At 35.6% G+C, this 25,127-nt stretch overlaps 2 protein-coding genes and 1 long non-coding RNA gene across 7 annotated transcripts in view; all 3 read left to right on the forward strand.

The window, feature by feature from the left end:
* The first annotated feature begins 81 nt into the window (after positions 1–81).
* Positions 82–15,165, forward strand: LOC309513449 (SAP30-binding protein-like). 2 transcript variants are annotated; one of them, XM_082189269.1, is made up of 11 exons: positions 82–206; positions 1,329–1,453; positions 3,094–3,138; positions 5,458–5,500; positions 9,237–9,325; positions 12,077–12,168; positions 12,299–12,359; positions 12,439–12,490; positions 12,584–12,642; positions 12,789–12,873; positions 14,191–15,165. In XM_082189269.1, the coding sequence occupies exons 1-11, from the start codon at positions 113–115 to the stop codon at positions 14,370–14,372; spliced, it is 927 nt and encodes a 308-aa protein (XP_082045395.1). In that variant the 5' UTR covers positions 82–112; the 3' UTR covers positions 14,373–15,165. The 2 variants fall into 2 exon arrangements, with proteins under 2 accessions (XP_082045395.1, XP_082045396.1); XM_082189270.1 differs by having other exon boundaries at positions 14,194–15,165.
* Positions 9,485–11,394, forward strand: LOC309513450. Its single transcript, XR_014211452.1, has 2 exons — positions 9,485–10,834; positions 10,867–11,394. It is a non-coding gene; the product is annotated as an uncharacterized lncRNA (long non-coding RNA).
* A 3,809-nt stretch (positions 15,166–18,974) lies between the features above and the next one.
* Positions 18,975–25,127, forward strand: part of LOC309513447 (integrin beta-4-like) — a 31,335-nt gene continuing 25,182 nt past the window's right edge. Inside the window, exons 1-3 of one of the 4 annotated variants that reach the window (XM_082189265.1) lie at positions 18,975–19,238; positions 23,913–23,997; positions 24,417–24,499. In XM_082189265.1, the coding sequence (XP_082045391.1) occupies positions 23,919–23,997; positions 24,417–24,499 (162 nt within the window). In that variant the 5' untranslated portion in view covers positions 18,975–19,238; positions 23,913–23,918. Of the gene's footprint in view, positions 19,239–21,012; positions 21,981–23,912; positions 23,998–24,416; positions 24,500–25,127 lie in introns of those variants that run through there. The other 3 variants (XM_082189267.1, XM_082189264.1, XM_082189266.1) reach the window with 3 other exon arrangements.

Genomic DNA, 25,127 nt, shown 5'->3' on the forward strand with positions numbered 1-25,127 from the left:
TGGACACCAAACAGGCTTGCGTCTTCTATGCGACGGGCGTTTCGAAACGCCGAGCGTGCATGCGCAGATGAAATATAGACCATAACGTCACTGATGTGCGCCAGCGCTGAACATGGCGAGCAGTAAAAGAAGTGCGCTTCTCTCTTCACTAGCTGCTTATGGGGATGATTCAGAGCAGGATTCAGATCCAGACACAGATGATCAAGGTATAAGTTCTAATGAATGTTAGGAAAAGCTTGTAAATACTGGGGGTTTTGTAACGCTGATGGCTTTGTTGTTGTGGTTAGGTTAACGCGCCGCTACAAATGACAGCGAATGCGATGACATAGACAATATTTACATTTACATAGCTTATTTTGTGAAATATATTACTGTCAGGAGCTGAACTAGCTATTTCTTGATGGTTGGCTTAGTAATAAGTTATTATTACGACGAACACTTGGCCGTGGAGTGCTGTAGAGGGCACTACGTATAAAGAGACTCGTTCTCTATTTTATTTACTTTATGATAAAGTTTTTTTTTTAAGCTATGTTCTTCTGGTACTTTATGTAATTTTTAGTGCTGGGCAACGATTAATCGCATTCGCATCCAAAATAAAAGTTTGTGTTTACATAATATATGTGTGTGTAGTACTGTTTATAATTATTTTGAAATACAGACATATGCATGTATTTATTTAAGAAATATTTGCATGTCTATACTGTACATATATGTATACATAATTTATATTATATATAAATATACATATTTTATATATAAATAAAAACAATTCTTAATATACATGTGTGTTTTTATATATTCAAAATAATTCTACACAGTACACACACACACACATTATGTAAACACAAACTTTTATTCTGTATGCGATTAATTGTTGCCCAGCACTAGTAATTTTATGCTTCTCACATTCTATGTTGCGACTGTAAAACGATTGTAACTTGGTGTTAACCTATACTGTCATCAAAAAGATCTCATATTAATGTATTATGGATTTACATGTGTAGTATATAGGCTACCATTGTAACTATAGCCTATCTAATTAAACTCAAAATCATTTGTCACGTTTTTTTAAACAGTATTTGGCTCATTTGTTTCATGTGATGTGGAAAATCATACTTCTGCCTTTATGTATTTATGAATTTTCTTATTCAGTTTGTCTCTTTCTGATCTATATTATGTAATCTTAATACATTTCAGTGTTTGCTTTTTAAGTGATAACAAACTGGTTGTGTGTCGTAACGCCCCTTGATATCATCAGGAATGGAAGTCAAGGTTTTTGTGAAAATCTTGACGAGTGGAACTGAAAATGGTTTCTTTTTGTTCTGCAGAATCAGAATCTCATGGTGGATTGGTGTCGGCTAGTTACGGAGAGGATGACGTGAGTCGTGTGGAGGAGCCAGATGAGAAGCCCTCGGAAAATGAGGATAGTGATGAGGACAGCACTAGAAATTCGGTCAGTTTTCACCATATCTTTTTCAGTGTAGGGTTTTTCTAGTGTCAGACCATTACATCCACATGGAATCCTATTCCTCAAAATTATCCTTCACATTTTTATAGGACCTTTTTTATCTTTTTTTTTTTTTTTTTTAACTAGAGGAGACTAGAGCCAATTGTAACAAAAGGAAATTGTGGCAAAAATTGTTGCAAACAAAAATGAACAAATTACTGAGATGAGATTACTTGATTTCTCACTTAATTTGAAATATTAAAAAAAATTCAGTCCATATATATATATATATATACACAGTACAGGCCAAACGTTTGGACACATTACTATTTTTAATGTTTTTGAAAGAGGTTTCTTCTGCTCATCAAGCCTGCATTTATTTGATAAAAAATACAGGGGAAAAAAAGTAATATTGTGATATATTATTACAATTTAAAATAATTGGTTTTCTTTAAATTATCATTTATTTCTGTGATGCAAAGCTGAATTTTCAGGATCATTACTCCAGTCTTCAGTGTCACATGTGACATCCAGTCTATCACATGATCTTTTAGAAATCATTCTAATATTCTGATTTATTATGAGTGTTGGAAGCAGTTCTGCTGCCTAATATATTTGATGAATAAAAGGTTAAAAAGAACTGCATTTATTCAAAATAAAAAAAATATTTTCTAATAATATAAATCTTCTTTACTATCACTTTTGATCAATTTAACACATCCTTGCTGAATAAAAGTATTGATTTATTTCAAAAAAAGAAAGAAAAAAAAATGACTGACCCCAAATTACTGACCAGTAGTGTATATTGTTGTTACAAAAGATTTCTATTTTTAAAACATTTGCTTCTTTTTTATTTTATTTTATTTTTGACTTTTTATTCATCAAAGTATCCTAAAAAAGTATCACAGGTTATGAAAAAATATTAAGTAACAGAACTGTTTCCAACTTTGATAATGAATCATCATATTAGAATGATTTCTAAAGGATCATGTGATAGACTGGAGTAATGATCCTGAAAATTCAGCTTTGCATCACAGAAATAAATGATAATTTAAAGTTTAATAAATTGAAAACCAATTATTTTAAATTGTAATAATATATCACAATATTACTTTTTTTTTTTTTTTCTGTATTTTTGATCAAATAAATGCAGGCTTGATGAGCAGAAGAAACCTCTTTCAAAAACATTAAAAATAGTAATGTGTCCAAACTTTTGGCCTGTAATATATATATATATATATATATATATATATATATATATATATACACATGTATGTATGTATGTATGTATGTATGTGCTGACATATTTTCAGATAAGTCTGTGCAAGTTGCTTTCAGTTAAGACAGCTCAAACATGCGTCTTAGTCTGGGACTAGCTTTAAACCTTGTCTGTGAAACTGGCATTTAGGTACTTTTGGCACATATGCTTTTTATATTAAAAGATCTCAAAGTAAATTTACTATTGCACCTCTTCTGGTAATTAAAATTTATTTCTCTCTAATTCAACTCTGATTATTACTGAATTCCCTGTCATTCTCTGAGAACCATGGTTGTAACTTTGCACACCTGAAGGGGGAGCTCTTGAATATGGTTTGGTAATATGGTAATGTGACTTTGGTGACCCTGTTTTTTTTTTGTTTTCATAGGAAGAGGAGGAGTCGGACTCAGGGCGGACCCAAGATGATGTGAAGGTATTTGACCCTACCTAAATTCCCTGTTCTGGGTATCAAACTCAAGACACACCCTTCCTAAATTTACTGGAGTGTTATGATTGATCTCAAACCAAGAGAACACTGCATCACTCCATCTGAGGAACATGTGTGTTTGAACTTGCATAGAAGGGACGCATGAGTAGTACAGCATGTCCTTAATGTTTTTTTTTTTTGCCCCTTTTTTTTTAAACATCAGGTTTATGCACACTGCAGGTACTTTGAAATTTACTTAGCTGTTTTTTTCCCTTACACAACAACAGTACTAAGTTGGTACCTTTATATTTTGATGATATTCAATGATAATACCATGGTACTCGATGATAATATTTGTAATGTTTTGTATATGTAGTAACTGTTGCTGTAGTCACTAACATAACTGCATGTACACTACCATTCAAAAGTTTGGTACAGTAACGTTTTTTCTTTTTTTTTTCTTTTTTTTATCACAAATACAGTAAATACAGTCATACTGTGAAATATATTTTTGCATTTTAAAATGTAATTTATTCCTGTCATGGCAAAGCTGAATTTTCAGCATCATTACTCAAGTCTTCAGTGTCACATGATCCTTCAGAAATCATTCTAATATGCTTATTTGCTGCTCAAGAAACATTTCTTATTTAGAACAGCTGTTTAATTTTTTTGTGTGGGAACTTTCTATTTGAATCTTTGAATAGTACGTTAAAAAGAACAGCATTTTATTTGAAATATAATGTAAACGCCTTGACTGTTACTTGACAATTTAATACATCCTTGCTGAATAAAAGTGTGGTATTTACATGGTGCTTTCATGATAGTTTTAGAAAACACATTTATGTTGCTGTTTGATGAACAGCATTTCTCATTATTAGTTTGAATACCTAGAATCTAAATTCTAAAGTAATCTTAAAGGAATTCAGATGTGCAAAGCACTGCATTGGCAAGTTATTTCATGCACTGAAATGACTTTTTCACAATAGTAGCTTGTGATGTTTCATCAATTTAGAGCCACACCCCAGAGAGAGAGCGCTGTTCTTCATAATCACTAAATGATATAAGACATGTTTTGTAATGAAATGATTAAATTATGATTGCTTAATGAGAACGTTTTCAAATGTAAGAGTTGTGGTGCTTTTTCTTTTTATGTGGGTTCAGTTCATGTTTGTCCTTGACTGTTTTTTCACCCCAAAAATGACAATTCTCATTTACTCGCATTTACTCGTTACTCTTGTTGTTCCAAACTCATATGGTGGTGTTTTTCATTAGGGCCCAAAAAGGGGAATTTTAAAGAAATCTTTTTTTACAACTATTTTCCACACAAAAAAAGAAAAAAAGCAGCATTTGTGTTTGGAATGGCATGAAGGTAACAATTCCTTTTAAGCGCAGGCTGTAATCTTCACTTGCTTAAGTGTCTGATAACTGTATTATTCAGAAATTTGTTTTGTCTTCAGTGTTGTTAGTGCATGCAGGGGCATGACAATGAAATAGCGAGGGGTAGCTCCTTTAACCCGTGGTCCCATTTTTGGGCTAATCTAAATGAAAAAGACCCCTTTTTAGGCTGGCCCCCTGCCTCAGTGGAGATGGATGGGTCCTTTTTTTGTGTCTAACATTGTTTTGCCATAGTGAGTTTTCAAGTGAAAGGACTGTTGTTAGGATTTGCGCTTTTGGCTACAAGAGGTTAATCTCTTAGTGAGTCATATCTTTCTCTCTGTGCTGTCCTAGACACATTTTCTACTTGGGCGCTTTTACGAGACGATTCTTCCATCTGCACATTCTGTTGCTGAGTGACTGTATCTGAGATTGTGTAAAGGAGGACAGTGAATAGAGGCCCAGTGTATTTTTCAGCCTAGTTTTACTCGGGGCTTTTGCACTTTGGTGCAGATTTCATCACGCCTTGGGTTTTAAGCTTTCCAGGAAAGACATTTTGTGTTTTAAAAGCTACAGCAAAGGATTGAACCTTTTCTCTTCTGAATCGCTAGTAGTGTATAAAGACATGCGTTAATGATCACGCTATATTTGCGTAAAAATATTTGAAAATAAAAAACTGTTTATCCTTGGACTTTTCTGTTGGACGTTTTTGGAGCTTACACAAGGGGGTGCTAACACTTTTGTTAAATCAACAAGCAGGCACAGTTATTATTTGATGCTGATATTTCCAAAATGGCCAAATATCATCTGATTAAATGGTTTTAACAGTATATCACTTGGTTTATCATAATTCATCTTATGTGGATGGATGTACAAGCTTACTTGAAAACACTTGAAATCAATGTATTATTGATTTTCAATATGTGTTTTTTACCTTTTCTTCTATTATAGGATGTCCTGGAAGTGGAGGTTAAAGACCCCAATGAGCTTGTTGGTAAGTATCAAATTAATCATTCCCTCATCTTCAAGTGAAATATCTTTCCAAAGAGATGCTAGAAAGCATTGATGTGTGTTTGTGCTCCAGCCAACATGGTGCAAGAAAGTTGCTGAGGTGTGTGTTTGTGTACCTTGGCCGTGCCCAGGAAATGAGTGATCCAGGTTGGATTGCTTCAGTTCTGTTTTATGGCAACTCTGTGTGATATTAGTTTGATTATAGTGAGACCTCAGGATCGTACAGCACTTCAATTGTAATGCTTGTTCATCAAAGTTTAATTTTTCTATGAGGGCATTTTTCTTTTTCCACTTAAGGCCCATTCACACCAAGATCGATAACTATATTAGCGCCCACATCAACAGATGATATCGTTCTGTTTATAATGAGCTCCCAATACAGTTATGTTGTATGCCGCTTTAAATGCTAGAGCTTTTTAAAGTCAGGTGGATTCTGATTGGCTGTCAATGTTTTTATCATTCATCAGCTGGAAAAAATTGTTCTGGAAGCGATTCCAATTTCCAACTAAAGGCCAATTCTCACCAAGAATGATAACTATAACCCTAACTATAACAAAAACTATTAGTGTCCACTTCATGCACGATAATGTTCTGATTATAATAAGCATGCCCTGCAGTTATCTCCTACTGTTTTAAATGCTCAAGCTCTTTATAGTTGGGTGGATTCTGATTGGCTGTCAATATTTTTATCGTTCATCAGCTGGAACGTAGAGAGAGTACGTTCTTCATGAAAAAAAACGTAACAACGTAATACATGCATTAGGCCTAGAAGTTTGGGCCCCTAAATTTTTATGTATAAAAACTGTATTTATAATGCCATATATCTTTCTGATGCACTCAGAGCCAGAATATTCTACTTTTGCAATTGTTGGGAGTTACTGTAAACAAGACATTTGGACGAGTAACTGAACGTTCCACTTTGTCTTGTTTTTCTTCACATTAAAATGTGAAAAGATCAGAATAGACCGTAGAAAGGAAGGTCTTGCTGGAAACTCAAAGATTTGCTTTGTGGTTGGGAGACAGAAGATCTTTACATTCGGCTCTAATTTTCCCTCCTTCTCTTTTTTGGAGTCTTTCTGAGACTGGAGTTGGTGTATGGGCTTTGTGTGTGATGGTGCCACTTGTTTGGGTGAACACTGAGTTCTGAAGATGCCTGAGAAATGAGTCATGTACAGTTAACGCGTGATTACTCTGATGGAGAGGAAATGACAAATGGGGAGAGATCTACTGCTCAAAAACCAGCTAAAATCACACTAAATCATATCAGGAATAAGAAAGCTGGCTTGAGAGCAACAGTGGGGATTTTAGGGGTTTTATAGAAGACCCCTGTCTTGCCAACATTCCTGTGCACACTTGCTGCCTGCTGCTACCACATTTACTCTAATCACACTGTAATTAAGACATGTGTGAATGCTTTATAAAACACAGCTTTCAGACCAACTACAGTTGAATCCATGAGAGCCACAAAATCGCAAACTTTAACAGTTTTATACCAAAGTTTTTACACTTTCTAAGAAAGTATTAGTTGTGTTTGCCTTTGTTCTAGTTCTGCCATGGCGGTTGCTAATAGGGTTGGGGGAAAAAAAATATTGATTTCTCGATTTTAATCGATTCTCATTTTTATGAACCGAAATCGATTCTTAAATGACAAAGAATCTCTAAATTAGTCTATGCTGTTTTCAGTTTTCCGAACATTGTAGGTCACCTACAGTACCATCCAATAAATCAAAGAAGCTTTTTTTACTTTTGATATGAAACAAAGTCTTAGATTTCAAATTCTGTCCATTTTATTTATGAAATTCAAACAATAAATACCATTTTGGCTCTCTTTAATGTGACGTGGCAGATCACAGATTAAGCGAAGCAGCAGCATGTGTCATGTCCGTATCATCTTTTCCACTTTACTACTACTATCATCAATCAGGTTTCAGCCACGGAAAGACGTCAATAAAATGGCTTATCAAATCGCAAGATTGTGAATCAAAGTTTAATCGAATAATGAAATTTGTGTCAATACCCAGCCCTAGTTGCTAGGGTGTTCTGGGGTTGTTTTTATGTGGTTGCTATATTGCAAGAAACATAAAATATATTGTTCCTATGTATAATTAGCCATCAATAGTTTTAAATTGATCCATTATGTCGTTCACAATGCTTCATGGGAGTGTAGTTCTTTTCACCAGCAAAGCCATTAAGGAGACAGCCTTCTACCTTTGTCTTTTCCTCTTATTTTCAAATACCTTTTTGTCCAATTTTGCTTCAAATCAAAGTTTGTAATGTTGTTATTCACCTTAAAAGAACAGGAAAAACCACGGTCACTGATTAAGTGCGCTAGCACTGTTGTACTCTGTGAGACAGGTTTCCTTTTCCTTTTTTTTTTATTAAATTTTTTTTTATCCCACAGTTTATGGGACTTATTTTTCCTTTTTTAACATCCGCCTGGTAAAAAATAGCAAATCTGATCACTTGTCCTAAAGCCTGTCATCTTGAGAAGCTGCACAATTTGAGGTTTCATTTATGTAGGAGTTATGAGTCGATTTTCAATATTTAGGATTAGGAGTTTCCAAAATCCCTAACCATAAAAATGAGCAATAATAATAGAGAATTTCAAATGTTCAATTTGCGTAAGGCAATTCTTATGAAAAATGATTTTACCTTTCCGAAATTCCGACCTACCTCAGCAAGTTTCCATCGCTAGAGGGCCTGTTTCTACATGTTTATGTCGGTGTGTGTCTGTGCATTGCTTTGGGAAGTGTGCCACTTCTAGAGTGCTCCACCCAGCCCTTCCCTGCTTGTGTGTGTGTGTGCGTCTGTCATGTGTTTTAACAAACGGAGGCATGTTTTGGCCCACAGTCGTTGCCTCAGACCTGTCCAGAACAGCAGCCAGGGGGTGTGAGAGAGGCAGATGGGGGAGGAAGGGTGTGTGGGATTGAGAAGAGAGGAGGTGAGGTGAAAGGGAATTCGGCAGTAGCCTGTTCCAACCAGTATGGTTTGAATAGTGTTCACTGCTGCATGTGTACGCAACCACAAATTCCATTTCTCCGTAATTTGCTCCAGAGATGTCTGACAATCTGCTGATAGACACTTCTAGTTTGAAGGAATAAAGAAAAAATACAGAACACAGTTCTCGCAAATGCTTGCGTAATTGTAGTAGATTAGTGTCATTTTAAAAATGTTATTTGGGTGTTTGGAAACTTTATACCGCTGATGGGAGAAGGATTTTCTTCATGATTTATTTCTTTTTTATATGTTTATAGTTTTTAGTATGTGCTCACTTTTTAAGTTGGCAATAATTTTCGTTTGTATGAAATATGTAAAAATCTAAACCAAAGAAAATTTTTATTGCACAACATACAGGCCCATCGAAATATATTTTACTGAAAAATTATACCAAAGAAAAATTGTAACTTAAATAATTATAAATAAGCTTGCACACTATATACACACACACACGCGCACACACACGCACACACACACACACACACACACACACACACACACACACACACACACACACACACACACACACCTTACCAACATGCTAGATATAACATGCATAGCAATGCTCTGGCATCAACAATATTTTCTTGAAAAAATGTAGTTTGTTTTTATGAGCATATGATTGTCATTACTCTGTTGCAGCACACCTGTTTATACTGTAAAGTAAATTGTAACATTCATGTATTTAATTCTTCAAAGGAGTATTTTGTTGTTCTTTATAGCACAGTTTTCGGAGAAGGTTCGGAACATGTCTCCTGACGAGATCAGAATTCCTCCTGAACCCGCCGGGCGTTGTTCCAGTCATCTGCAGGTGAGATTGTTGCTCTGTTCTGTTTGAGATGTTCTTGACTTGCTGCCATGGGGTCCAATGAGAGAACTTGTTTTTGATCAGTCTCAGCTGCTATCAGATAGCTTGCACGCTGACCATTCACAGGCTTCTGCATATTGCACAAACAAACAACAAGACTGGGCCAAAATCAATTCTATCTGATTGTTTGGCTGCTATGCAATTTCCAGGAGTCACATTTTTACACACAAAGCTGTGTTAAAGACTGCTGTACTGATCACATGTTAGTGAGGTCCTTTTAGTTATAAATTAGATCCTAAAGGACACTTACATTTGTGAAAAATCTCAACTTAACCAATGATTTTGGACATACAGAATTTTTGACAGAAGTCAACACATTTTCCACTCCTTTTGTGGAAATTGTTGCATGATTATTTGAATGAGCGCTTATTGACTTTGATAATAGGCTGCTGTACAATAATTTCAAATTTTTACATAAACATGATGTTAAAAAGTAGTTGGTCAATTTAAATGTCAGTCAGATGGCCTCTTCTGTAACACTTTACAATAACGTCTCATTTGTTGACATGAACTACATTAGTTAACATGACTACAGAATTTTTTAGGCTAGTCTTAGATAAAGGTAATTTCATCATGTACTAATAAATGTTTTAAAATAAAATGGTGTTTCTGTTAACATTAGTCAAGGCACTGTGAACTAACATGAACAATCGTATTTTTATTAACTAATATTAACAAAATCAAGCATGCTGTAAAAAATATTTCGCTCGTTGTTAGTTTAGGATGTATGCTGCAAAGTAGACCTGACTTTATGCCGATTGTATTCTCATGCTGAAATAGGGTTTTTAATTAAGTCATCATCTGTATAAACAAACACTGTCTGTTACTTTTATTTGCATAAATACTTGAAGCTAAAGTCTGGGTTATTATAGTTAACTAAAACCATAAATTCCATACTTCAAATAAAATAATTTTTAACTTGATGTACTAAAATAACAAACAGAAATATAGTATAATGTGAATTATGTAGACATACAGTTTTATTATATAAAACTAATAAAACTGACAAAAATGCACAACAAAATTACTAAACCTTTAACTAAAATTAAAATGAAAACAGGAAATACAAAATACTGGTTGAAAATTAATAATAGTATCTTAATTAAAGGGATAGTTCACCAAAAAACGAAAATCCTTTCTCACCCTCATGTCGTTGCAAATCCGTAAGACCTTCGTTCATCTTCGGGAACACAAATTAAGATAATTGATTAAATCTGAGAACTTTCTGCGCCTCCATATACATAACTCAATTTCCACTTTCAAGCCCCAGAAAGGTAGTAAAGACAACGTTAACATAATCCGTGTGACTACAGTGGTTCAACCTTAATTTTATGAAACTACGAGAATATTTTGTTCACAGAAAATAAAACAAAACCTTTCTGGGGCTTGAAAAGTGGTAGTTCTTGGATTTCACCAAAAATATCTTAATTTCTGTTCTGAAGATGAACAAATGTCTTACAGGTTTGGAACAACATGAGGCTGAGTAATTAATGACAGAAATTTCATTTTTGGGTGAACTAACCCTTTAAATTAAAATTACACTGGCTAAAACAACATAGACTGTGCATGCAAATGAACAATATGATTGGTGCTTCTAATTCTTGATGAATTCTGAATTTTCCAAAGAACTTTTTTTTTTTTTTTTTTTTTTTTTTGTTCGTATACCAGCTGAAAAACATTCTCTCAGCTGCTCTGTTTTGGTTGGACTGCTACACTACACTTTGTCATCAGCAGTCATAAAAAGAGATCATATGAGTTCATTGTTTTAGTTCTTGGCAACGTCTTTAGAGCACATGTTCAGATCCTGGCTGACATGTTTTATGTCAGGGTGTGGCACTGGGGGGGGGGGCTCAAGGGGGTGGAAGGTTGTGGGTGTCAGTCTTTCAGGTGTTTTGCCTCACCCGGGGGTAAGGACTGGCAGTTTGCCCTATATCATGCAACTTGCGTCCTGTCAGAACATGTCCAGGGATTTAAACATTTGAGGTCAGGGATGTCAAAACCATGTTGATGCGTAGGTCATTTTTGAACATATTTCGTTAGAATAATGTGGTTTGTTAATATTTATTCATATCTCATTGTCAAAATTCTTATTAATCATAGCACTTCCTGTTGTGGCTCCGTCTCTCGTGAGCTGTTGGGACAGGTGTTACACGGGCGTGGTTTTCACACTCAGTATTGTACAGCCTAGTACTGATAGATGGGCTGTGCTTTTCCACGTCATGATTAATATCCTGTCCTTGTGGCTATGCTTTTATCGCTGCTCAGACATGATCCTCATTCTCTTATACACCTCAGTTGGTCTTCCTGCTAACTTTCTTGTAGTCCATTTTGTACAAATGAAGATCAGTGTCTTAACTGTCAACAAAGGACTTTTAAATTTATTTGACTTCTTGGAATGTGAAGGAAAACTGCAAATGGCACATCTCCAAGTGCTTCTTGGAGTCCGGTTGTCAAAAATCACCCTCTAGTTCTAGAAACTCGCAGTCGTACAAAGACTTTATTCATTCCTAGTGTCTCACAACAAGAGAGGAAACAGTATTTTTCTTGTTTCGTAGTGCACATTTGACATAAACCTGCATTTAAAATAAAAAATGGACAATTTGTTTATTTGGCAAGATCATGCATGCATTTAATATCAATAATGATAGGAAAAATAATTAGATAATAAGACTGTTGTACCTTTTCTGTTTGTAGGAAAAGATCTTCAAACTTTACGAGCGGAAGCTTCATGGAGACTTTGATACAAACAGCCATATTCAAATGAAGAAAGAGTTTCGCAACCCAAGGTCTGGAGATAACAAGTTTTAATGACCCACCATGCACCAGACATAACCTTAAGCTGATTATATTTTGATACTGTTCAAAGTACTGTTATTTGTTTGCAAACTAACCATGTGTTTGTGTTTGTGTTTATAGCATTTATGAGAAGCTAATCCAGTTCTGTGGAATTGATGAACTTGGAACCAATTATCCAAAAGTATGTAATGTTTACCTTTTAATACCATGTAAACACACATTGCTGTTTTAAAAAACTTTTTGTGTTTACTTCTCCATAGGACATGTTTGACCCCCATGGCTGGTCAGAGGATTCGTATTATGAGGCTCTAGGTAAATTTTGCTTAAAATTAAATTTGACATTTCAACTCATATGGATTAGATTGATTACATCTGTTAACCATTTGTGTGCTATTCTCTCCACAGCCAAAGCTCAGAAGGTGGAGATGGACAAGCTGGAAAAAGCCAAAAAGGAAAAGACCAAGGTTAAAACCTTGAGGCACTCCACTTATTATTATTATCATTATTATTATTTTTATTTTATATATATATATAATATTAAAAGGTTTGTTTCTTCTATATGGGCCAAAACCTCACTGACGGTTACAATGTTTTACCCATGTGTCTTTAGATTGAATTTGTGACGGGCACTAAAAAAGGCACCACTTCTAATGCAGCAGCTCTGGCCACAAACGCAACAACTGCCTCATCCACAGGTACAATGCATGATTGAGTGTTTTAAGCAAAAATACGGTCTTTAAAAATGTAAAGTGATGAAATTGCAACATATATAGGCAATGTTATTGTTGTATAATAACAGCCTGCTATACTTAGTATTATTATTATTATTATTATGATAAAAATATATATATTACCAAAAAAGACTTCAAGATTTAAGGCTTTTACTATAAAAAAAAATATATATATATATATATATAATGCTTTTTCCCCCAACTGTATTATTCAGCATTTATAAGAGAAAATCAGTCCTTTTTTTTTACTCCTAGTGTGTCGCTACTATGATAATAGTTGCATAAGCCATTTCTAGTTTCATGATAATGAAATGCAAATGTTTAGGGCTGTCACTAACGATTATTTTGGTCATTTGGTACATTATTGGTGGATTATTTTGACGATTAATCAAGTAATCGGATACACTTTTTGTGGTAATACAAATAGACCTAGGTGAAGAACCATTAAAATGACTTAAAATACATTGGTATAATAACAATGAGGCAATAATAATTGGTTCAACGAAAGTATCAAAATTGAGCAACACTGATAAAATACATAAAACACGAAACTTATGTTCATCATGTATGATAATAAATGCCTCCATAGGGCACCAACGGTCTGGTGATTGTTGTTGTTACACTTTACAGCATGATCAAATCCTTGTTTAATATTGTCCAAACAAGATTTAATTAAAATCTCCAATTAATCTTTGATATTTGGCCACTTCTTTATGATAGACATGCTACATCCACTGTAATTTCTTGGGGAAAAAAAACATGTGGACATCAAAACATGCAAACTCAGAGCGAGGGTTTGAACTTTTATTTGAAATCACGATGAACAACAGTTTGCTTATTTAGAAATGTATTGATGTATTCTCCTGTGTTGACTAAGGTTTATAAATGATTTACGTTACACATCTGGTGAAATGGTGCACGTTGCATTCCCAGATGAACTGCATTTACTGTGAACGGAGACGCGTTGAGACGCTGGAAGAAACTCGTAACTTGCATGCATGTAAATAATCCACATGCTCCTCACCACTAGATGCAGCTAAAAATCACACACTGCACCTTTAAATGGTTTTGATATATCGTGCAGCCTTTGAAAAGGTCTAATAATGCCGACATGGCCAAATTGCAATCGAGAATTTTTTTAAATCAAGTACTCTAATTTAATTGAGGAATTGTGACAGCCAAACATATGTTGAATTATAATTCAGTCTTTGTTGGTTAGTGTTACTGCAAACAAACCTACCATTAGTTCTAGTTGAATTAAACCTAAGTGCTATGACCCAGCAGATGCTCAGAAGAGGAAGAGCAAGTGGGATTCAGCAGTGCCAGTGACCCTGGCACAACCCGCCCTCCTCACCACCACTGCCACCCTCCCTGGAGTCGTCTCTGTGACCACAACAGCCAGCGGCACCAAGACCACTGTCATCTCTGCAGTGGGAACCATTCTCAAAAAAGCTAAGCAATGACATGAAAAAAAGTGTTGAAAATCAGTTTGCCAGATTGATAGTCAATGGCAGTGTCACATGGAAAAGTAACAGGTCCTGCTGTTTTATTTGAGCAACAGATTTAACTGTCTGGCAACGGGAATAGATGGTCTTTTTTCTCATTTTCAGAAAGAGAATATTTTGGATATATCTTCATAACGGCATAATTGTACCAGACATTTGTGTAAAATTTGACTAGCTATTTCAAATGCATTCATCCGATGGTTGATACTTTTTTTGTATTTAAACTTCTTGGTTGTCTTTGCCCAGATGTTTTCCATTGATTTCATGTATGTAAAAACTATCCTGCAGCTGTCATGCATTGCAAGTCATCTGAACTTTCATGTCCAACATATGAAAACTCTTTCAAACTTGCAACAAATTATCGAGTAATTTTGCATTTTATTTTTCCTTTTAGTAATCATTAATTGTTTGATAGATGACCAGTCAGGTTTGCCTTATATCTGTTTCCATTTTCATGTTTTGGATAGGTCATGTCACACAGAACACCAATTAAACATCACTGGAGTCTTCATTCAGTATTCTATTACAACTGATCAGGGCTAATTGACTGTATTACTGCATTTATTGTGTAGACAGAAGGTGGTCTTATAATTTGGTGCAAGTTCATTTTTAAACTTCTTTTTTCTGTCATTTCTGTCTTTTATTTAATTTTAGCAATGCAAGTAGGTTTTTTTTAAGAACATGTATATATTAAAACGACTCTGTGGCTTTTCTGTAGCTCAGCAGTGTAAAAATAAATGTTTTTTTTTTTTGTATAATTGCAAAACTGTTGAATTTATAAAACTCTGCTGTGTTTAATTCAAACCTGAAAGGATCTGCCTCTGGGATGAAGAAACAGAAATGGGATGTCAAGTCGTGTTAAATAACTTCTTTGTGGATGAGGAATGTGTTTTTGGGTTCTGAAATTGAAAGATGGTGTGCATCTACTAGATGGATTAATGATTTATATCTAAGCGATACCTTTTCCATTCTGAACTCGAGCCATCCAAGCTTTTGTTCAAGCTAAGAAATCCTGTGCAATGAGATGATTTTCTGGCACTTTCCCTTGGTCATATTTAAAACCTTCTGCTGAGAATGTGGGTACAGCCTAGTTAAAGATCTGGGCTTGATAATCAGAAGGTTGTGGGTTCAAACTTGTGTCCCATGATCTAGACACTTTACTCTAAGTGGTGGTTACTTCAGAGCCCCTTTCACAGAGATACCGGAAAATACACTGATAATGTGTCCCGGGATTGTTTGATTTAGGTTCATTCACAGTTGCCAGTGATTTTCCAGAATCCATGTGTGCATTCACACACATCCCATAAAGACACGTGACATCGATGTCTCTGCAGCTTCTTAAGTTGGCTTATGATCTGAGTTCAGGACCAGGGCTGAGAACCACTGCTCTAAGTGGACTACTCTTTCAGATAAAACCTTGTGCAAATGATCAAATTAGTATGTTACTTTAGAACATATGACATATGTTCATTTTTTTTGTAAAACCATAAAATGGTTAACTTTCATTACTATTCAATAGTTTGGGGTCTATACACTCTCTCTCTCTCTCTCTCTCTCTCTCTCTCTCTCTCTCTCTCTCTCTCTCTCTCTCTCTCTCTCTCTCTCTCTCTCTCTCTCTCTCTCTCTCTCTCTCTCTCTCTCTCTCTCTCTCTCTCTCTCTCTCTCTCTCTCTCTCTCTCTCTCTCTCTCTCTCTCTCTCTCTCTCTCTCTCTCTCTCTCTCTCTCTCTCTCTATATATATATATATAAAAAATCTTTTTTTTTAAGAAATGTCATGTTCACCAGGATTGCATTTATTTTGGCAATTTATTTTGACCTAAGATGTATGCAGCCCTTGATGAAAATAAATGTGATGTTATTTCCATCAAGTGGTGCATCAGTTTTTGGTCAAGATCTTGTATTGTATTCTTCATGCTCCCTCAACCATTCTTTCATAATTTGACCCCGATGAATCTTGGCTTTGTCATTCTGGAATATGGCCATGATGTGTCTTCCTACATGGTGGTTTAAGAAATGCAAAGCTACACACTCTGATAATTAAGGTTAAAAGAACTGTTGCCAAACATATAACATTCTAGAAACATAATAATCACAGCAATAATGATCCAGTCATAGACTCTTAAGTAATTGCCTATTTAAATCCAAACTGCGATTTATAACCTCATCAAAACGTATTATCAAGTCAAGTCACATTTATTTATATAGCGCTTTTCACAATACAGATTTTTTCAAAGTAGCTTCATAACAATCAATCAATCAATCAATCAATCAAACTTTATTACAGACTCAAAGTCCAATTTAAAAAAAAACAAGACATTGAACAACATACAACCCATACAATCCATCACAACCCATACAATTTTGTAAACATAGAGTTACAAAATACACCAGTACCAGTGTCTCCACAGCTTTGACTAATACCGTGTAGTACTAACCCTTATATTTGATAAACTCACAATAATTTCATTTTCAGAAGCATTAAGTCGGCAGATAAATCTATACAGAAAATTACGTAACAGTGCTTTAAAAGTGATTACTCGTACACTCACAAACATTTCACTTGCACTATGCCATCTAGGTCTCCTTAGTAGAATTCTCATAGCATCGTTAAGCTACTTGCAGCTTCTGTAAACTAGATGTTTTATAGTTACACCACAAATGAGCAGTATAAAATGTTGTACAATATGCTTTAAAAAGTGACACCTTCACCTCATCTGAACAGAAACTAAACTTACGCAACAGTATATTTGCCCGCATATACATCAGGCGGCGTTGCCTTTCAATATCATCATCATCTGTCATGTGCTCGGTGATAATAACAGCAAAATGCAACAAAGTTTGTTCGACAGTGGCAAGGAACCCAAACTCCATCAGGTGGCAGGATGGAGAAAAAACCTTGGGAGAAACCAGGCTCAGTCGGGGGGCCAGTTCTCCTCTGGCCAATGAACGAACAGTGTATGATTATGATTCAGGCAGCATTATTAGAAGTCAGATTGGATTAGAACAATCAGAATTTTATCCAGTTCCATCCGTTTGAAGATTGGAGTCATCACGGCGGTATGGAGACGGGTTTGTTGAGGATCAGTGTCGATGAGGCCTTCACAGAGGAGAGTCTAGTTGACACAACCTCTGCTGACACTTCAGGGATGAGTTGTGGTCGTGTCTAGGCGCATTATATTATATTGTATTATAAATGCTTTCTTCTCATTTCAATTGTTTAGCAGACATTCAGAAATACAATTTTGCTGCTTCTTAATTCTTCCTGGCTAATGGAAAGCAAATTCTGGTGGCACATCTTACCCCACTCTCCTAATGGCCTGTCAAACTTTATTTCTGTTCAAATGCAAGGCTTTATGGTTGTAACAAAGGGTGTTTTTAAAAATTATTATGACTTTTTCATGGCCCCAGGTAAATCAGTTGACGCACAGGTTTGGTAAGGTTTGGTAAGTTTGCCAGCTGAGATTGAGAGATGGGGATTGAGCGAGTGCTGTATGTGCTAACTGTGCGTCAGGGTGACTCAGATTGAAGACACACCCGGTACAGGCCCTGACTCCACTGATCTACAGTTGAATCCGACCACGAAGATTTACTCATGCAGTGCACATAATTATAATGTTGTTACCAACTATTTAAACATTCATAGTGATTCATTGAACTACAACTTGACCATTTTTTATCTTCCTGTGTTACTGTAGTGAGAGCTAGTAATTTAACTAGTCATATGTTTTTGCCAGTATTGTAAACACATAGCACTGTTGCACTTATTCAAATATAGGCCTATATTCATTTTCAAAAGGCAAGTAGAATATAGGGGGGAGGGGTGTTGGATCATGAATACAGGCAGAACCTGTGAAACTCACAGTTTCATATTGTATGTATTGTTGCAGATTTGTTTTTGTTTGCAAGATCCCAGCATGCATCATGGCATTAAATAAATTACAGTTACTATTTTTAGTATAAGCTTGACACCTTTTTTAAAAGTATGGGGTTGCTTATTAATGTTTGTGAAAGAAGTCTCTTATTCTCACCAAAACTGCATTTAATCGATCAAAAATACATTGAAAACAGTAATGTTGTGAAATAATATAATAGTCTTCAGTGTCACATGATCCTTCAGAAATAATTATAATATGCTGAATTCATGCTCAATAAATATTTATTAGTATTATCAATGTTGGAAACAATTGTGCTGCTAAATATTTGAATTCTTTGATGAACAACATATATAGCCTATAAAATCGAAATCTTTTGTGATATAAATTAATTGTAAATGAAAAGTATTATTTCCTTTAAAAAAATCTTACTGACCTTGCACTTTTGAACGGTATATATGCCTATATCTGTGAGATCATGCATCTCACTCACAGGACGTACTGGACTTTTCCAATTTTGTGATGCGTAATAGGACAATAAACTTTTTTTCTTTTTTTTTTTGCGGGGCCAAGTAGCCTAGAATTTTGCTCTTTGGAGTGGAGTCTGACTCTTCTGAGTTGCTACTTTTTGGTCTGCTTTCAATGACACAGCTAGCTAGCCGTTTTCATTTGTCCAGCCTGATTACAAATAACAAAAGAAAGTAATAAATTCTGAGGGAATCTTTTGTCATGTAAATGATGGAGACGTTTGCCTCGCAAAAGTGCGGTTGCCAAAAATGTGCGTAATGCAGTCCAGGGCGTTTGCAAGTGCAAGGAAAATGTGAATTTATAAATGCATGAATGTTTGTGTGATACAATATTTGAGCTGACTCGGAACCCGCCAATGATGCCCACAGATGTTTTCTAGGAGCTCGCTGAGTTTTGACACTGACTGAAGCGACAGCGGTGAAGAGGTGAGGTAAATGTAGGCTACTTTTGTTTGAGTAAGTCATGATCGTGTTGAATATTGTAAGTGTTATGTTTAAACTGTTTGCAGCAGTTGTGTGCGTCATGGGTGGTCGGATCCTGAGAGAAAAGTTTGTGACCGTTGAGGGGGAAACAATATTTGTGCTTGTGCAATGTGGTTTAATATGTATAAATATTAACACAATAAATAAAACACATGCTCAAGGGCTGAAAGATACATAGATAATCCTGCTATGAAAGATTACCGTGGTAATCACGAGTTACCTTTTTTTTTACTATATATTGTTAGGCTACTTCAATAAAACTGTGTTAAATTAGTCACCACTGTCGTCAGCAATAGAAATGAAACAATATATAATAAATATTCTGAAAGCTTCTTACACTTGTAAGAAAGGCATGTGTTTGTTTTCTTTTAGAAATGCATCGGTGTTGTTGTTTTTTTCATTATTATTTTTGGTTAGCAAGAGTGACCAACCTATGTTTGATACACGTTATCTTTAGCTGATATTATTTTGGTGGGGAAGGGAAATCCTGCATGCCCTTGACCGTTAAAGAGGAAAACAATATTTATTTTGGAAATGGTGTCCGAAATTGGCAGAAGATGCAGACATAAGACATGTTCCAAGGGCAATAAACAAGACTTACAAAACTGTAGGCTAATATTTGGTAATTAATTAATTGTCCTTTTCAACTGATTCATTTGTAGCCTATCCTTGTGCCAATTTCTTTTGAATGCAATATGATAATACGAATTCAGAATTCAACAAACAAAAGGAGTTCTGAATGTGAATTGGATGTTTCCCTCAGGCCATACATTGGGCTTAATGTACTTTGATGTTTAAAAATAATAATAATAATCCAAGGGAAACATTCAGGCATGTGAGGAAATGCACTTGGAACTTTTCTTGATGTCCGGCAGTCAGAAATGACAATAACAGCTAAGGTTTTCCACAGGTCATCCCCGAGGGACAGCTGTACCACACACATCCCTTTCTAACGTTTCACTGAGTGCCAGGCAGTCTGATTGTTACTTGGGAAAGGACACACCTTGTTTCTGACTCATTGTGTGTTTAGTGTTATGCATCTGCCCTGCGGGAATGTGGTTCCCATGATTTCTCGTTGCCATGGTTTGTCCAAGTGCTTTTACTGTGTGTTTTCAGCTTGTGAATTTAGTAGCCTAAGCGTTAGAATGAATAATTGACACCTGGCCTGTCTATGCATCATGCATCGTTCTATCGGCCTCTGCATTTATCTTTCCCTTTATATAATTTTCTATCTATCTATCTGTCTGTCTGTCTATCAATTTATCGAATATTGGAAGGGCGTGTGATCATAAATATAGGAAGAACTTATGAACTCTCAATTTCAATTGGATGTATTATTGTTTGGTTTGCAAGATTTATCATGGCATTATATAAATGACAGTTACTGTTATAGGATTAGTTTGCTGTTTGTTGGCTTTATGTTGTTGTTTTTTGTCATTACAGGTAGGTATTTGTTGTTGAGGTTTTTATTAAGTCAGCTGTTATCATTTTTGAGATTTGTGTTTGTCTGTCTGTCTGTCTCCTATCTATCTATCTATCTATCTATCTATCTATCTATCTATCTATCTATCTATCTATCTATCTATCTATCTATCTATCTATCTATCTATCTATCTATCTATCTATTTATCTATCTGTCTCTCTGTCTGTCTGTCTGTCTGTCTGTCTGTCCTCTCTCGCTGTCTCACTCTTTCTCTCTCTAAGCTGATCTGGACGAGGTCACTGACCTGGTCTAGTTGTAAATGGAAAACTGTTGCTTTGTTCCTGCTGCACAGGAATGCTTGTTTTCACCACTTACTCTCTCTGTCTCCCCGTTTCGAATGCTGTCCCTGTGTGTCTCGCCTCCTCTCTCTGTCTCACTTTCTGTTTTCCCTCTTGAATTAGGGCACATTTTTGTGGCAGTGACATTTGCAAGACTTCAAAGGCAATGCTCAGTAAGCACTGTTGAGTTCATTTGAGTGTGTGAAGCCTATCGGATTGTTTTTCACGCATGCCTCTGGGTTATGGTTGCTTTCAAAACTATCCTCATTGTCTTAAAGTGTGATAGGGCATATGTTTGTGTGTGCCACTGTAAGCCATGTGGAGAAATGAGTGTGGCAATGATTCTTTGTACCCTGCAGGCAATATATCTGCCTGCCACTCCCTGTGCAAGGTCAGTTAGGGCAGGGTTTCTTCACTCTTTCCCTCTGTTTCTCTCTCGCTCTCTTTTCCTCTCCCCCTTGGGGAGGAGCTCTGACCTGTCATTCTCAAGTCCACACAGGTGAGAGTGCTGCTAAAGGAATTTACAGAGAGCAAGCGAGCAAAGGACAGAGGGAAAGGTGGAGCAACCTTGTTACCTCACAAAGCCAGAGAGAGAAAGGAAGGGTGTTGCCTGCAACCCACCTGAACAACTTGAGGAAAAGAGGAGGGACCAGACACACATTCACTCTTAAACACAAGTCGTATCTGGAGGAATATTCAGTCGATTTTGCACAGCACAAAGTGGGATAGGAGGGGGACGTTTTCCTGCAAGCACAAGAGTTCCCTGTTGCTTGGATTTGTGAAGACGCAGGTGGAAAACAGGTTCTTTTCCCCTTTTCGGTTAATCATTGGACAACAGGGAGAGTATTAAGGATTTTCTTTTAGAGAACTTTGCTGTTTCTGTGTGGACTCTGGGACTTGGATTGGGAAACAACAAACTAAGAGGTTTGTGAGATCAACAATCTTTTTGTAAAGCCTCACAGTCCTCCGTATATTTTGTAAGGCTCTTTTTTTATCTCTCTACTTCACCTTTACTCTTTGCTTGCTTGTGTCTTTTTGTTTGCTGATGTTTGTCTCTGGCAATATGAAGAATCAGTTTGTTTTAGTTCTTTGAAGTTTGCACAGCTCTTTTTGTTCTTCGTCTTTTCTTTAATCTTTTTCAAACAAAATCCTCATGAAGATATGAGAGGTAAAGAAGGTGTTTGGCTGATGGTTGTTATGCCTTGTGCAAGGCTGCACCATTCATTTGCAGTTGTTCATTTTCTTATATATTGTGACCATGTTTGTTTATGGTATTATAATGTCATTATTGTTCTCATTAATAGAATTTGTTTTTAGCTTGGAAAAGATTTGCTGGTTGGAAAAGTTTCACAGAATGGAAGGAACATATATCATAGTACACAAAATATCGGATATTTTTGTATTGGGTACTTCTGGGTTATGTTGTTTTTCTCTGTGTATGACTAAGCTTGATTTGTCTGCCCATTTGTGAGGTTAGCACAGCACAGATCAGGTTCACAAGGGTTAAGGTCTGTTTAGGTCTCAGGCACAGTGCTATTTATATGAGATTGAGTTTTCTCTCATCCTGGAGTGAAATTCCATCGATGTTGGTCAAAATATGAACTCAGAGCAGATACACGTGAATGTAAAGTTGATGGATGTGCCAACACCAGGAATAACTGATTTGTGTATTTTGGGTTTTTGACAGATACAAATTCCAAGGCTTTGGAATGTCAGTAATAACATGATTATTTAGTATCATTATTTATATAAAAGTAAAAACATGTCATTAAATGACATTTAATCATGCGCTCTGACTTATATGTAAATAGTTATCGATTTTAATACCATTGGAGATATTGAACTTGAAGAACCACCATGATGTTTTATGCAGGTCTGCAGTCTTCACAGCACCAGCTGCTACTACAGGCAACATGTTTCACTAAATTCACCACATTTAAAGAGAGCATACAGCACAGGATGAGTACAGAGGTGTTCAGACGTGTTCAAGAACACCCTAGAGAAAAACAGTGAGATGTGATGCAACGTCTGTCTGATGCATACAGTATGTGCATTGACAACATGCAATTATGTGTCCTGTTTCTCCCCCTTAATTAGACTTTATTCAGCAAATATTGATATGATACATATCATTATCAATATAATAAAGTAATTAATTAGAAAGAAAATCAATTGAAAGTCCTAACACTCACTTATTATCTTTTCATTGTAGAAAAAAAAAAAGACCAAAAATGTAATGCATAAATATAAAAAGATGTTCTCAAACTTTCCCCTGTCTTTCTTTTCCCTGGATTCTGTGTCCATCTGTAGAGGATATGAGTGGAATTCCTGAGGAATCATTGGTCTGTTTCTCCTCTTGACTGTCAGAGTTCAGATTTATGGGGGGTGAAATGGGCTCAACTTTCATTTGATGTTTTCAGGGAGAAAGGGAGTGGGTGAAAAGCGAGGGAATGTGATATCAGCAGGTGGATCAGATTTCTGCTGCTGTATTTTGTGATTTAAGCGCCGGTATGACAGCTGAAGTGCATGCTATTCCTCTTTCTGTAGATTAGATACAGACAGTGGTCTATAAAAGTCTCTAAAAGTCTAATGGACATACATAAATATGGTGTAGATTTAAAGCAAATGTCCACTGCAGTGTGTCTGGACATCAAAGTCGTCATTATGGAGTTTTTGCTGCATGTTTTTATGGTGTTTATCAAGGCACATGTCTTGCATGCATTGAATTTTTCAGTTCACTTACGATCAGTTCTGGTGTGTATCTCCATGTGTGTGCTGTTTATGTGTGACATCTGTTCACCATGTTTAACTTTATGTAATATGTACAATCTCGCTATTGTTTAATTTGTGTTTCAGACTGAAATGGGAGGATGGGCTTTGCGTCTCGCTGTGGGGATCTACATTCTCATGCTTGCTGTGACAGTCAGCCGTGCTAATGAGGGTGGGAACATCAACTCTTAAGCCCCTTAACCATCAAATCTCAATTACAAACACTTTTACTTAGGAAGCAATCCAAGTCAGTTAAAAACACCAGATTACTTTCTGCTAACTGTAATCAGTAATGACAACATATATTGCATTGAATAATAAAACGTCAGAAAGAGTTTTCAAGCAAAAGAAAAAGTTTATTAGTTTGTTTAAAGGATGAAACAATAGATGTACTTGAAGACTTTTTGGTTGTCAGTGGAACATGACTTCATACATTCATTAAAAATGACTAGCTGGATAAAAGTAATTGCAAAAATCTCTAGCAACATTTGTTTGCTAATGCAATGAAATTCAGAAGTGTTACCCTAATGTGAAGAAGACAGAATTATCTTTGTTATATGCAAAAAAATATTCTTTTTTTGTGTTACATAGTGAACCACTGTACCGTTGCCAGGACCAAAACCTGCTCAGAATGTATTCAGGTCGGCACAGGATGTGCATACTGCCCCGATGAGGTGAAAATTCAATGATCCTTATATGCTGTGGAATGAACTGATGTTGTATATGTGTTTGACATGTTTTCCTAAATAAATACATATTAATAATGACATTTTGATCCATAGATCAGGTCTGTAGAATAGTTTTAGCTAAACTGAAATGTTAACCATTACAAAAGGATTATAAATGTCCAAAACATCAATTTCACTGTTCAGTCGCAATTGATGAATGACATACAACAATCTTATTCAATGGTGATTTGAGGGAGCAGTTCTTCTCCAATTAGTTTTAATAACATGTTATTAATGTTTAATGTTTTTGAAAGAAGTCTCTTATGTGCACTAAGGCTACATTTATTTGATACAAAAATACAGTAACAGTAATATTGTGAAATATTATCACAATTTAAAAAGCAGTTTTCTATTTTAATATATTTTCAAATGTAATTTATTCCTGTGATTGCAAAGCTGAATTTTCAGCATCATTACTCCAGTCTTCAGTGTCACTTCAGAAATCATTTTAATATGCTGATATTGTGCTCACAAAACATTTCTTCTTATTTCAGTCATGACATACGTGAAATCGATTGGTTGAGAACGTTACATTGAACGAACCAATCAGAATGTGAATAGTTTCATGGCTGAA

Source organism: Leuciscus leuciscus (genome assembly GCF_965113295.1).
Source record: "Leuciscus leuciscus genome assembly, chromosome: 13".
In the NCBI taxonomy this organism is placed as follows: domain Eukaryota; kingdom Metazoa; phylum Chordata; class Actinopteri; order Cypriniformes; family Leuciscidae; genus Leuciscus; species Leuciscus leuciscus.